The 14,196-nt window shown below is 39.5% G+C and overlaps 1 protein-coding gene across 1 annotated transcript; it reads right to left on the bottom strand.

The window, feature by feature from the left end:
* Window positions 1-6,782: 6,782 nt before the first annotated feature.
* LOC100015103 (carbonyl reductase [NADPH] 1-like) lies at window positions 6,783-13,922 on the bottom strand. The gene is made up of 3 exons (XM_001365233.5): window positions 13,246-13,922; window positions 11,061-11,168; window positions 6,783-7,481 (listed from the first exon to the last, which is right to left on the bottom strand). Exons 1-3 carry the CDS (start codon window positions 13,532-13,534, stop codon window positions 7,045-7,047), a joined length of 834 nt encoding a protein of 277 aa, XP_001365270.2. The 5' UTR covers window positions 13,535-13,922; the 3' UTR covers window positions 6,783-7,044.
* Window positions 13,923-14,196: the final 274 nt, after the last annotated feature.

Here is a 14,196-nt window from a genome sequence, read left to right as displayed (position 1 = left end):
TTTTATACTGTCCTGCTGCCTTGTGAGGTCACTTGATTCTACTTGTTGTATTCTGGTTCTTAAAGACTGGATTTCATCCTTATTTTTTTGGTCGTCCTTTTCCTTTTGGTCTGATTTTCTTTTGAGGTCATCTTTCATCTTCTTCACCTCATCTTTCATCTGCTTTGCCTCATTTTCCAGCTGGTTGATTTTGGCTTTCAAGACACTATTTTCTTGTTTTAGTTCAAGTGCCTCTGTTTCCAGATGACTTATCTTAGTTTTTAAGTTCCTTTCCCAATTGTCTTCAGCCTCTCTTAATTGTGTTTTGAATTGCATTTTGAGTTCTTCCAAAGCCTGTATCCAATTTGCTGGTATTTCTGATTTTTCCTTTGCTGATCCCTCCCCCTCTGTTTCGTTCGCTCTTTGCTCATTACCTTTTCAGAAGCTGTCTATTGTAATTTCTTTCTTCTTTTTCTGTTGTTTGCTCGAGTTTACCCCTTCTTTGCTCCCTGTATTTGTCTGTGCTCTTGCTCCTCTCATTTTTTTGGTTTTGGGGCTGTCAGTCTCCCCTCTTGGAGCTTTGTCAGATCTCTTGGTACAGTCTCTAGGGAAGGAATGTTAGCTTCCCTGTCCTCTGGAGGCTTTTGATCAGATTAAGTTCAACTGGGTTGGGCTGTATGTGCTCTGAGGCCAAAGACTCTTGGAAGGTTGGGCCGCCCAGGCTCTCTCCAGTCCTCTCCAACTGCTTCTCCACTGTCTGCAAGGTTCCCCAGTGCCTTTGCCCACCTCCCTGAGCTCTGAGGAGTCCTGATGGGATTATGTTCAATTGGATTGGTCTGGATGTTCCCCAAGGCAATAGTGAGACTGGAGCCAGATGGAGGGACCCAGCCATGGCCCTGGTCTCTCCCTGGCTTCCTCCCCACTGTCCATGCTGGAAGCTCCGAGCCCGGCGCCCCTCTGCTCACAAGGTAGACCCTCCAAACCAGCACCTTTGCCCACTCAGAGCTTCCCGCTGCCACTGGGGGCTCAGCCCTCTGGGTTGGAGGGGGAAGGGTCCTAGGACCTTCCCCTCTGCCTTCCCCTTAGACCCGAGTATTCTTGAATTTTGGATTTTGGGGGGGTATACCTTTTGAGGTTTCCCTGCCTCTGTCCTGTTGTTCAGTTTGAATTTCGGTGCCCTAGGAGCATTCAGTTTGTAATCGGTAAGGAAGGGTTTTCTGAGGTCTGAACTTTTGCTGCTTGCTAAGCCACCATCTTGACTCTGCCCCATAGCATCCATATTTCTAAAGGAGAAACTAGTGGAGCTCAAGGATGAAATAGATAGAAAAACTACACTGGTGGGAGACCTGAACTTTCCTCTAGCAGAACTAGATAAATTAAACCTAAAAATAAATAAGAAAGAAGTAAGAGAAATGAATGAAATCTTAGAAAAATTAGAGTTAATAGATATATGGAGAAAAATAAATAGGGACAAAAAGGAATACACCTTCTTTTCAGCAGCAGATGGTATATTCACAAAGATTGACCATGTATTAGGGCATAAAAATATTGCAAACAAGTGCAAAAGAGCAGAAATGATAAATGCAAACTTCTCAGATCATAATGCAATGAAAATAATAATTAGTAAGGTTACATGGAGAGACAAATCAAAAATTAATTGGAAATTAAACAATATGATTCTCCAAAATCGGTTAGTTAAAGAGCAAATCACAGAAACAATAATTTCATTGAAGGAAATGACAATGATGAGACAACTTTTCAAAACCTATGGGATGCAGCCAAAGTAGTAGTCAGGGAGAAATTTATATCCTTGAGTTTATATATTAACAAACTAGAGAGGGCAGAGGTCAATGAATTGGGCATGAAAATTAAAAAAGTTTGTGTTCAACCAACGTCAATGTCTGTGGGCTAGATTGGGAGAAGGTGTAACTCAAAGACAAATGGACAAATGAAACTCAGTCAGTGTAGTGGAAAGTGGACAGGATTTGTAATCAGAATCTGGGTTTGAATCTCAGGTTTGTTCCTTCCTTTGTGATTGGACAATCTGATAGGTATAAGGTAGTACCTCAGAGTTGTTCTAATTGCATTTCTCTAATCAAGATTGATACAGAACATTTTATATGATAATCGATAGCTTTGACTGTCATCTGAAAACTGCTTGTTCATATCCTTTGACCTTGTCAATTGAGGAATTTTTTGTATTCTTATAAATTTGACTTATTTTTTTATAAATTTGAGAAATTAGACCTTTATCAGAGTAACTTGTTATAACATTTTTCCTCAAATTTGTTGCTTAGAAATTAGAAATCTTGGTTACATTGGTTTTGTTTGTGCAAAAGCACTTTCACATAAAATATTATTAAAATTATTCATTTTACATCTTGTAATACTTCCCATATTTCTATCTCGTTTGGTCATAAATTCTTCTATTCTCCATAGATCTGCCAGGTAAACTATTCTATGTTTCCCAATTAACAACAAAAAAAGTCAGTGTCCTCTGACTACATAGTTGTTTCTTCCAAAATAACATGTAACATTACCTTATCAAAACCCAACACACCTGTTCTTACAACAGCCACAGTGAGGCCCTCTGTAAAATAAACAAAAAACAATCCCACTGAAATTATTGTGGAGTTTTCTTCCACTGAGAGGGACAGATTCACTTAATTGAACACAGGTTAAATGTCTTATTTAACAGCAAAAATCTGTAAAAGATAATTTAATTAAGCTGTTTTATAGTCATATACCAATAAAAACATATATTCATTGTTTATTTTAATATTTTGTATGTGTATAACTTACTCATGTAATCAACTTAGAGGGACAATATTATTGTGTGAGATAAAAAATGATGACAAGTATCCCACTCACTTAAATAAACAAAACCTAGAATCAGAAGCTAGGAGTAAAAAGAGGCAGTTGTTTCTTTCATGAAATAGAGCACTTCAATAATGGGCTAAGAAGTGCCAACTGACTAGACAGCAAACAGACAATGTCTACAAGTTCTCAACACAAGGCTCCTCTCCACCACCTCTTCTGGCACAAGGCCCTGACCTACAATACAAAACATCCGTGACTGGCTTGTAGCTTCTTCCAACCCAGCTCAGGTGAGGAAAGGGGAACAACTGAGTTGTTTACTGTCATTTCTGTCCTTCATCAGTCTCCCTCCCAAACCTGTCCCTGAGTCCTCAATCAATAAAAGGTAATAAACTAGCCTTTGTAAACTTTGTAAATTCTGAGAGAGACCTGCACACTCAGTTCTGTCTCATACATTTTAATACGTTGTATTCATAGTAGAATTGATCATACAAAATAATCCTAATTAGTAATGGAATAATTGTGTATGAGAAGCAATAATCATATTGTGAGTAAAAATCACAAAGAAAATACTCTGAAATGCCTTGGAAAGATGTCCTTGCTGTTGTGGTGAAAATTTCACCTTTTAAGATTGTTATAATATTAAAACTACGGCCACCAAGGAATTTATTTATGAAATTCCTAAAATGAAACACTCAAGTCAGAATGGAGTCTATGGAGGTTTAATCACAATGGGAGTAGGGAAAAGGAGAGGGAGAGAAGGAGAGAGGACAAAAAGGAAAGGGGTTACTCAACCTCTGACCAAGGCAGAGGGAGATTAGGCCCAAAGGGCCAAGGTAGAAAGGAATCAGTCCTTGACTCACGTGACCGATATGAAGGGAAGCTGGCTGTGGGCCTCCTCCCTGTTCAAGCTCCTAACACCAACTGGCATCTAGCCCTGTCCACAGGAAGTGAGCAAATTCCCGAGGCTGCCTTCTCCATCACTTCCTGTGCCTCACAAGTGCCAATGGTGGCTCAAGCTTGGCTTAGGACAGCCCAGGTGGGCAGTTAGTTATTTCTGATTTGTCATCGACTAGCACATGCCCATGTAGTGTGGGTGTGCATGATTTTGGGTGCTAGACCAAGTAAGATGGAGATTTTAAAATTCACAATCCCCCCTGATGATGATTGGGGGACTAGTCTCCCCAACTGATCACTAAACATAAGCGTACTGCACCCCGAAAAATTCTAACTGCCAGTGTATACAAAATTTTGCCCTCTAAGAGGAAAACTATAATAGTTGTAGATTAGGGGTAATAGAGGAGAGAGAAAGACAGCAAACCAATGTTTTGCTGGGCACATTGACAAAAGCCAATTAGGGAAAAGTCTCCTTTGGCATAAGAGTGTACATTCAAAAAAATGTTCAATCAACCACACCCCAAGGTTCATTCTGGATCTTCCTGTAGTGAAAAGGTTTAGATATCTTTCTGCAGACAGTTCATTCTCTGGATTCAGTTAGTTAGCAAGCTTCTTCTCTGAAGATCTATCTCGAACAAAATTTAAATCTTGGATTTTATGAAATACAATTAAATGCCATACAGCAACTCTTGTAAAAATGAAAGTGTGTTTGTTTTCTATTGTAATTAATTGGGCTATTGAGAATTTTGGGGATATTGATATCTACATATTTGTACTATTGTTCAATTCATTTGCCTTCTACTCACAGTGATCATGGCCAGATAGTAAGAGGAATGGATCTCATTTTTGGTGAGAAAGTCTTGTAATCTTTATTTTCTTAGCTGACACATGTCAATGTGTCAATGATTATAAGCTATATTTTTGAATTTTTTAAAGCTTTTTTATTATTATATTTTTCTTGCATGTGCAATATACTATTTCTTTAAATTTTTTTCTCCTTTTTATATTTAAAGCACATGTCACCAGCATTAAGGTTTTGACTTTTCAGTACTCTATTATAGATTTATTTTTCTTTACTTGGAATTTTTACACATAAGACTTTGATAGTCTATATTTTCATCCAGAAATTTTTCTTTTCTTTTTGATTTTTCTGATGTTTTTGTTAATTTCTCTTACCAATTGATTCATATACCTCATACCTCAGCCATGCATCCCTAAGTGATCCTGTATTTGTCAATCACCTTCTTAACAGGGGAAATGTAAAAATATCATTATTTAAATTGCAAAGTTTAAATTCCTTTTGAGAAGAATTTTAGGTAAAGAAGATGCGACCTCTCTGAATCCAGAACTGAACTGTTGGAGAAGATACCATGAAGAAGCCTCCAGACCAACCAGGTGCACAAGAATGAACTTTGGGTGTGGTTGATTGAACATTTATTTGTATCTATACTTTCATGCCAAAGGGGACTGCCCCCTAACTGGCTTTTTGTCAATGTGTTCAGCAATTATTGGGTTTGTTTGTTTTTTCTCTTACCCTCAAATTATTGTAATCTTTAAATTTATTATGTTTTTATGGTCCTTTGGGGAAAAAAATTATTTTTTTTCAAACGATCAAATGGGGGAATTGTAAAAAATAGACTAGAACTCTGGACTACAAACCCCACAAGCCTTTGCTCCACTTCCCCAGAATGCTTTGTAATCTCACCTGGGCTGAGATTGAGAAGGTATTTAACCTGATTGCAAAGGCTTGGGGGGACTTCCATTTTGGAGCAGACGTGGCTCTTCCATGATGTGAGATTGTCTAGGCCTCTCTGGCCTAGGCACGTGTTTCTTATTCTGTATTTTCTTTAATCCTTAATCTCTAATAAACCTCTAAAATATATAATACTCCTTGCAGAGAGAAACTAATTTCTACCTGTCTCAGTCTCCCCTAAATTTTAATCTTTACATTGCCAAGGGGAGGTTTGCCCATGCTCAGCATCCTGGAAGGTATCCAGATAAGATGACACATCATTTGGCTTTGCCGCTACCAGAGGTGACCTTGGTTTTTACTATATATGTAATTGATCTTTACTTTCTAAAATATACTTGCTTTAAAAAAGAGATCTCGTCTGGTCAAGCCCTCAGAGAAGAGATGTTCAGAGGAGCATTCCACTTTTACGGAAGGTGGGCCTGGCTAATTTCATTCTCTCTCTATTTGTGATGTCTATGCACTGGACATTTGGCAAAGCGGGGATTGGCCAGGACACTGACATTTTGTAATTTACAACTTTCTACAATAAATGTCAGGATGACACCAAGAATTACTTCCCAGCATTTCTTAATTGAACATAATGTATGTGACATGGAAGGAAAAACCCACAAAAATATACACAAAGTTAGATGATTTTCTTATGACTTCTGAGTACAGCTTAGAACTGAAAAAGCTACTAACCTGCTCCTATTTATGTAGTGCCTCACTGGACCATGTGAATCCCACAGAATCCTGGGTAGGCTGAGAGTTAGTTGCTAAGGTTCAGAGAAGTTAAAGGATGCACACAGGATCACAAAGGAAGGAACAGACCTAGGATCAAACCCAGATTCTGATTACAAATCCTGTCCACTGTCCACCACACTAAGTTTCATTTGCCCATTTGTCTTTGAGCTACGATTACCCCAAAAGTAGCCCACAGACATCTCCATTGGTTGAGCACAAACTTTTTAAGGAGTGTTTTCTTGAGTAATTTGCCAGTGATGCATTAGTACCAGTCAAATGATCCCCAAATCGACCAAAGATTTTGGGAATCATGGGGGAAAAAAGAGAAGTATTGCTTTCTCATAAAAGGAAGCTTTGAAACAGAAGCAGCCTGCAATAGGGTATTAGAAAATTATTTTGCATGAAGGTCACTCTGACAGCTTATAATGAATGTCCCAGTAAATACCCCAAAGTATAGGTGCCATCTCCACTCCCCAACAGAAGGCGATTACTTGTGTGGCACTTTCCCAGTGTAAGAAATCTTCGTGTGTTACTTATTTCTGAGATGAAGCAGATTCTACATGTAAAATCTGATCATGAATAATTAAAACTTCAGAGTATTTCATGATCTTCCTAGTTTTTAAAAGCCTTTTATTCCAATTAAACCATCTGAATTTTGCTTGGTTTCCCCCCAACAGCATTACAAAGATATTGTCATTAAAAATCTTCCATATAATTAGTAGATAACTCAAGGAAAACATCTTTAGGAATTAGCTGTGACAATTAGTAAAGCTACAAAACATACTTTTATTTTTATTTCTTTCTAAATGCACATTTAGATCAACTCCAGGATACTTATCATTCTAGTATTACTAGAATGGATTCATAAACTAAGTTTACCATTTTTCAACCCTTTTCTCCATGACAAACTGGCCGTGAGGTTCTGTAGCATCTGGGGGCAAAAGAGCCAAATACACTGGGGTTTCAGCTCCTTCTTCTGGACTCTTGGTAGCCTTGGGCCCCGCCATGTCAGTTCTCACCCATCCTGGGCAGCAGGCATTCAGAAGAATCTTATCACCTTTCCTTTGCTCATTCAGCTGCCTGGCATGGATTCTAGACAACACAGTGACTCCAATCTTGGTCACTCCATAAGCACTGTTGGGCCACCCTTCCTTCTGATGCACTCCTTTCTTTGTATCCTCCACAAATTTTTCCATGAGCCTCACCAGCTCTTCCTCTGTGATGGTGTCACTGCGAAACTTCTGCTGTAGTTCTGGGCTGCAGCCTTCAAGAGCACGTAAGCTCATCATGCTAGAGATGTTCACCACTCTGCCTACGATGAAACACAAGGATATATACATATATGTCAGTTCTGAAGGACTTTTGATAAAGAATGCTATCCGCCTCCAGAGAAAGAACTGTTGGAACTGAGGCTGAGTAATGTTTGGAGGTGGGTAATGCCCAGTTTTTTGGAACATACATGAAACCTGGGATGCTGGGACCATTCTAGTCAAATGGTTTTCACTGGCTTGCAGCACCTATTGCTATGTAGTTCTGTTCACATCTAGACGTCTCCCTTCTTCCTGCTCCCTCGCCCACCCACCGGAATAAAGCCTTGCTTTCTTCTCTTCTCCTCACCTCTTAAACTGTATTTATTTGAAGCACTGGGGAAGAACCCTAGAGTACAATGCCTGATATGGAAGACAGTGAGAATCAATATGACATTTTGGGGGGAGTTTAAATATAGATAAGGAAATGGGGGCTGAAATATAAGGTAAATTTTCCCCAAAGAACTTTATTAATGCCAAGAGCACTGACTGGGAGTCAGACTATATATGAATTTTGGTCTCAATGGGTCTGCCACTAAGTAAATGCATCACCGATGAGGGTCCTTGGATTCTTTGGATTCTTTGGGAATATTTTAAACTAAAGAAATATTCTTTTTTTTTTTGTAAAGGAATATTCTAAGGAATAAAGATTTCTTATCTGAAAAATGAGGAGGATTACACGTGATCCTATCTGAAGTTCCTTCTGGGTCCAATATTCTGTCATTTCTGTGGCCTTTTTTAACAAAAACATTCAAAATTATATCATTATCATTATTTTAATGTAGCAAATACTCTGGGATATCTCCCTAACACACATTAACATGCTGACTAAAAAGGTATACCCTTGCCCATAAATGAACTGTTTATTATACCCACACCCTCAGGTTAAACACTTCAGACTTAGGAGGTAAAGTAATGAGAAAATATAAGGGGGTACAGCTGGGTGGCTCAGTGGATTGAGAGTCTGGCCTAGAGATAGGAGGTCCTAGGTTCAAATCTGGCCTCAGACACTTCCTAGCTGTGTGACCCTGGGCAAGTCACTTAAACCCCATTGCCTAGCCCTTACTGTTCTTCTGCCTTAGAACCAATACATAGTATTGATTCTAAGATGGAAGGAAGGAAGAGAAAGAAAGAAAGAAAGAAAGAAAGAAAGAAAGAAAGAAAGAAAGAAAGAAAGAAAGAAAGAAAGAAAGAAAGAAAGAAAGAAAGAAAGAAAGAAAGAAAGAAAGAAAGAAAGAAAGAAAGAAAGAAAGAAAGAAAGAAAGAAAGAAAGAAAGAAAGAAAGAAAGAAAGAAAGAAAGAAAGAAAGAAAGAAAGAAAGAAAGAAAGAAAGACTAACTTTTTTGTAGGCTGGGTTAAATGATCTTCAATATCATCTCTGATTCTATCTTATATCCATAAATCTATTACCCAATATATATATAAATAAATGAAAATCACCCAAAGTGTTTTGGGAATATGCTTTACATATCACTTTACAGAGAAAAGAGGATTCTTCCCTTGAGATTAGAATTTTTAAAGAAAATGAAAAGAAAAAACAAGCAAAATCTCCTTTTCTCTCCTATCTTTGTTCATGCTATCTGCTCTACCTATAATGTTCTCTTCCCTCATCTCTCATTATCTGAGACCAGGCTCAAATGTCTCATTCTTTGCACATCTGACTACTGTCTCAGCTGAAAGTTCTGATAGTACTTGTATATAGTACTTAATAGAACTCAAATATTGTTGTGTATTATTACATTTTATACTTTTCTATATCCTCCTCATCTCTACCTAAAAGGTGTTAAAAGAAAAGAAAATCTGTTGAGTGAATCACCCTGTGCATGGTGGGTTAGTGGGTCACTTATAGTGTTACAAAGAGGAAAAGGATGAAAAGGAAATCAGTTTCATTTTCGTTACAATTATCCTTAGATGACCTCACTCTGTGACCTCACTCTGGGGTAGACCAAAAACACTAAATGTTTAACAGTCAGTTGTAGGGGGCAGTGTATGTGTGTGATAGACACATGCCACATATTTAAGTGTAATCTTCCTTATTAACATTTCTCCATCACACTGTGTGTGTGTGTGCGCGTGTGCGTGCGCACACGCACGTGCCTATCACCATACTGGTAACCTATGGAGTTTGCTGCTGTATCTTTTGACCTCTTGCTATTTTGACTATTCAGCTCTCTTTGGAGAATCAGAAAATGAAGCCATTAGACAATGAAATCATCTGATTACCTCAAATATCCAGCAGGAGGATAATTTGTACACGGCTCTATCATCCCGGTAATGATAAATCCTCACACTGTTAAAATGTTTCTTACTCTAAAGATTGCCTTAACACATGTGAGCAGAAGCCAACTGCCTTATAAACGTTTATACTACACTTAAAATGTTGCTTTATTCTAATGATCAACTTTTTTCTGGAACATACTTTTTTTTTAATTGCTCTTTGCCAGATGATGCTAGATGGTGTGGGGAGCTTAGAGAAGGGCTGAAATACCTGGAAAGAAATACTATTAATAAATTAAAACCAAGCAATGGAAATGGAAAGATCAATAAGTATATAAAAGAAAAAATAAATATAACAAAATGATAAAGATCAAGTGAGAATCAAATCAGGAGATTTGAGAAGATACTAACAACCCAGCCCTTCGCAGAGGTAGAAAGTCTGAAGGTGTTACATATCGCACGTGATTTCATTGTATTTTCATTTCATTGTATTGTTCAGTTGTGTTGAATCCCCACCTCTAAAAAATACTATATTCCATATGACTTAGATTTCTGGGAGGGGAAAAGGGATCCAATAGTGATGTAAGAAATAGAAAATATCAATCATCAAAGATGTACATATTTCAATTTTTAAAATTGCTCTGATTGCCTGCTTTACCAAAAGCATATGCCAAATATGTAAGAGGTGAGTGGGCTCCTCTGATGAAGAGAGTGACTTTAATGACAATTGTATTATTCAGTTTCCTTCTGATAATGTAAAGGCGTGAAGAAGGCTTCCCTTTATTCACTACATATATAACAAGAGATGTATTTAAGATTCTGCCATCAGAATGGATGACTACAGTTTCACAAACTAACCAGAAGATTTCTTTCAGAGAAATAAAGCTTCCTCTAAGAGTGTTGGAGGTGTACCAAGCTGGATTTTGCAAAGAACTAAAAATTAAATTTGTCTCCTTTTGAAATAACTTATATTTCAGGTTTCTCTGAAAAATAAACCTTTTTGAATACTCTCTCTTCTGTTGAGGGGAGAGACTTGATTTGATTTTTATTCTCTTCCCCCTTTTTTGCTATTATAACTTATTGTTATAAGCATAATTTATATTACTGTAATGTAGTCAGATTTTTGCCAATCTCCCTGAATTTAAGAGGGAGAAAAGTATCAAAGAAACAGATGTGGTATTAAGAGCTTATAGAATCTAATTTTTTTAAGCTGTCAGAATCAAGGTCTAGAATTAAGGAATAATAAGGCAAGGCAATTTTTAGAAATAGAACATAAATCTTTTGTTTACCATTTAATTTGGACAATTATAGAGTTTCCTGCTTCTATAAACAAAATCACAGCTTTATATTTCAAATAATGAATTTACCTTGAGGTTTCACTAAAGGCATTAATTCTGCAGATACAGCTTTGGTGCCAAAAAAGTTGGTTTTCATGGTCACTTCAGCTTGCATTGGAAAAGGTGTGGGATCAGTAGCTAAAAAAGGAGAGGGGGAAGGGAAGAAACCCAAGAGTAAGTTAATCAATAACACACTGAACTTTATTCTTTCTAAAACAAATAAATTCAAATAACATTCAAAGGAGAAAGCATTTCTAAAGCTATTATTACGTGTCAGACATTTTACAACACTCACAACAACCTTGACAATAGGTGCTTTTATTATGGCCATATCACCATTGGGGAAACAGATGAAGTGACTTGCTCATGGTCAGAAAGGTAGAGTCTGCAGGTGTAGCCGAACTTACTCTACTGGGACACTTAAAGGAAAAAGAATCGAAATCCCTTATAATCAGAGAAATGCAAATCAAAACAACCCTGAGGTATCACCTCACACCTAGCAGATTGGCTAACATGACAGCTATGCAAAGTAATGAATGCTGGAGGGGATGTGGCAAAGCAGGGACATTAATTCATTGCTGGTGGAGTTGTGAAATGATCCAACCATTCTGGAAGGCAATTTGGAACTATGCCCAAAGGGCTTTAAAAGACTGTCTGCCCTTTGAGCCAGCCATAGCACTGCTGAGTTTGTACCCCAAAGAGATAATAAGGAAAAAGACTTGTACAAGAACATTCATAGCTGTGCTCTTTGTGGTGGCCAAAAATTGGAAAATGAGGCTGAACACATTGTGGTATATGTTGGTGATGGGATACTCTTGTGCTTAAAGGAATAATAAAGTGGAGGAATTCCATGGAGACTGGAACGACCTCCAGGAAGTGATGCAGAGTGAGGGGAGCAGAACCAGGATGACATTGTACACAGAGACTGACACACTGAGGTACAATCAAATGTAATGGACTTCTCCATTAGGGTCAATGCAGTGATCCTGAATAAACTGGAGGGATCTATGAGAAAAGAAAAAACAACAACAATAAACACATACAGAGAAAGAACTGAAGGAGTAAAAACACCAAAGAAAAGCAACTGCTTGATCACATGGGTCGAGGGGATGTGGTTGGGGATGGAGACTCTAAATGAACATCCTAGTGCAAATACCAACAACATGGAAATGGGATCAGATCAAGGACACATGTATTACCCAGTGGAATTGCACGTCGGCTACGGGAGGGGTGTCGGTAGGGGAGGGAGGGAAATAATGTGATTGTTGTAACCAAGGAATAATGTTAGAAATTGACCAAATAAAAATAATGTTTAAAGGAAAAAAAATAAAGGAAAAAGGAAAAATTCCCCCAAATACCTCGACTAGTTGGTGCGTTACAGAACTGAGTTCGAGTTTTCACTGAGGCTTAAACTTCTCTGAGAAAGCGTGTGTAAATGCAATTCGTGATGACACAAACACAAAACACAATAGTAGGGGCCCAGTAACATTGCCTAGCCAAGAACTTCCACGGAATTGGACTCCTTGTGAAATTCAGAAGCGGCAATTTGCCCCACGATGCTTTGGAAGGTCCTGTTATTCAGCAACTACAATAAGCATTCACTGAAGCACAAAACTGGGTGCAAACAGAAAACAGCCCTGGGGATACAGTACACGAAAAATGAACTGTCCCGGCTCTCACTGGAAGGCTACAACACATACACCAGGAAGGCGATGGGAGATAGAAACAAAATGATATAAAATACCTTCTCAAGGTAGGGACAGCTAGATGGCTCAATGGATAGAGCGCAGGAGTCAGGAAAGACCTGAATTCAATTTTGACCTGAGGTACTCACTAGCGGTGTGACTCTGGGCCAGTCACTTAACAGGTATGCATGCTTAATGCACTAAAAACGGAAATGCAAACCACTTCAGCGTCTTGGCCAAGAAGACCACAGGGACCGAGTCGGACACGACTGAACAACAACAGAATGAGCCAACACACAGTAGTTGTTGCCAGCCCTGTACTCTAAGGTCACTTGCCCCGAAGAACTCGGGCGCCGGCCTCTTCACTCCCATTTCTCCCGGAGTGAGGAGTTCTGAATTTTCCATTCAGCACAATCAATTTTAGCGACTTTCATTCACACACACACACACACACACACACACACACACACACACACACACACACACACACACACACACACACACACACACTCCATTCCCAGGTCTCGTACCCTTGAAGGCGATTCCCGCATTGTTGACCAGCACGTCCACACCCCCGTAGCGTTCCTTGAGAAAATCCCGCAGGGTCCGGATGCTCTGCGGGTCATCGATGTCCAGCTGGTGGAAAATCGGGTTGAGTCCCTCTTCCTGCAGCTTCTTCGTAGCCGCCTGGCCCCGCGTCGTGTCCCGGGACGTGAGAATCACATCTCCCGAGAACTTCTGGCACAGATCGCGCACGATGGCGAAGCCGATGCCCTTGTTACTCCCCGTCACCACGGCTACTCGGCTGCTGGAGGACATGACTTTGCTGCGGGAGAGGGAAGGAACTCGGACTCACTGACCCGACGGGACCCGTCAGAGGCTGCTGCTCTGCGGTGCCAGGGAGGGTGCGGATCTGACCCAGCTGGAGCAGACTGACACTTGTTATAAAGGGCGCGGGCAGGCGCAGCTCTTCCTCCCTCAGATAAGAGAGGGATGAGGGTGATCAACTTCCTCAATTCTCCCTTCTCTTTCCTAATCTGTCTGTCTCTATCCTGAGGGAAATAAGCGCCAGGCTTCCAGGGGCCTAAATTCCTGGAGGGGGAAACAAGAAGTGAAACCACAAACCTTTCAAAGGGCGGATGCATTGCTTTGTTTGGTTTGGTTTTGCCCCCTCTATTCTCTGTGATCATTATTGAGTTCAGAAATATTTGTTCCCCCCCCCCCCAACTTGTTTTCCCTACAATCCTCTAATGAGCCTCTAAAAGTCTTATTTCAAGGGACCACGTGTGACGGCAGAGGGAGGAACCTTCTGTGTGGACACTAAGAGACATCCGAGTTCTGAAGCTCTTGTTCGTGGGAGAGCTCAGAAAACAAACAGCTAACCCTGCGAGATAAGCTGGCAGCAAGCATTCCTGAAGCACTGGGCGGGGTTTGTGTTGAGACTCGAGGGTCCAAGAAACTACCGGGCAGAAGTGGGAAGG

This window comes from Monodelphis domestica, chromosome 4 (assembly GCF_027887165.1).
Source record: "Monodelphis domestica isolate mMonDom1 chromosome 4, mMonDom1.pri, whole genome shotgun sequence".
In the NCBI taxonomy this organism is placed as follows: Eukaryota; Metazoa; Chordata; class Mammalia; order Didelphimorphia; family Didelphidae; genus Monodelphis; species Monodelphis domestica.
This window is presented reverse-complemented; position numbering and strand designations above follow the sequence as displayed.

Coding starts and splice junctions, on each gene's coding strand:
- LOC100015103 (XM_001365233.5), bottom strand. CDS start 13,534: ATGTCCTCCAGCAGCCGAGTAGCCGTGGTGACGGGGAGTAACAAGGGC. Junction 11,169..13,245: donor TGCGGGAATCGCCTTCAAGG/GTACGAGACCTG, acceptor CTCCTTTTTTAG/CTACTGATCCCACACCTTTT. Junction 7,482..11,060: donor GCCTTTAGTGAAACCTCAAG/GTAAATTCATTA, acceptor GTTTCATCGTAG/GCAGAGTGGTGAACATCTCT.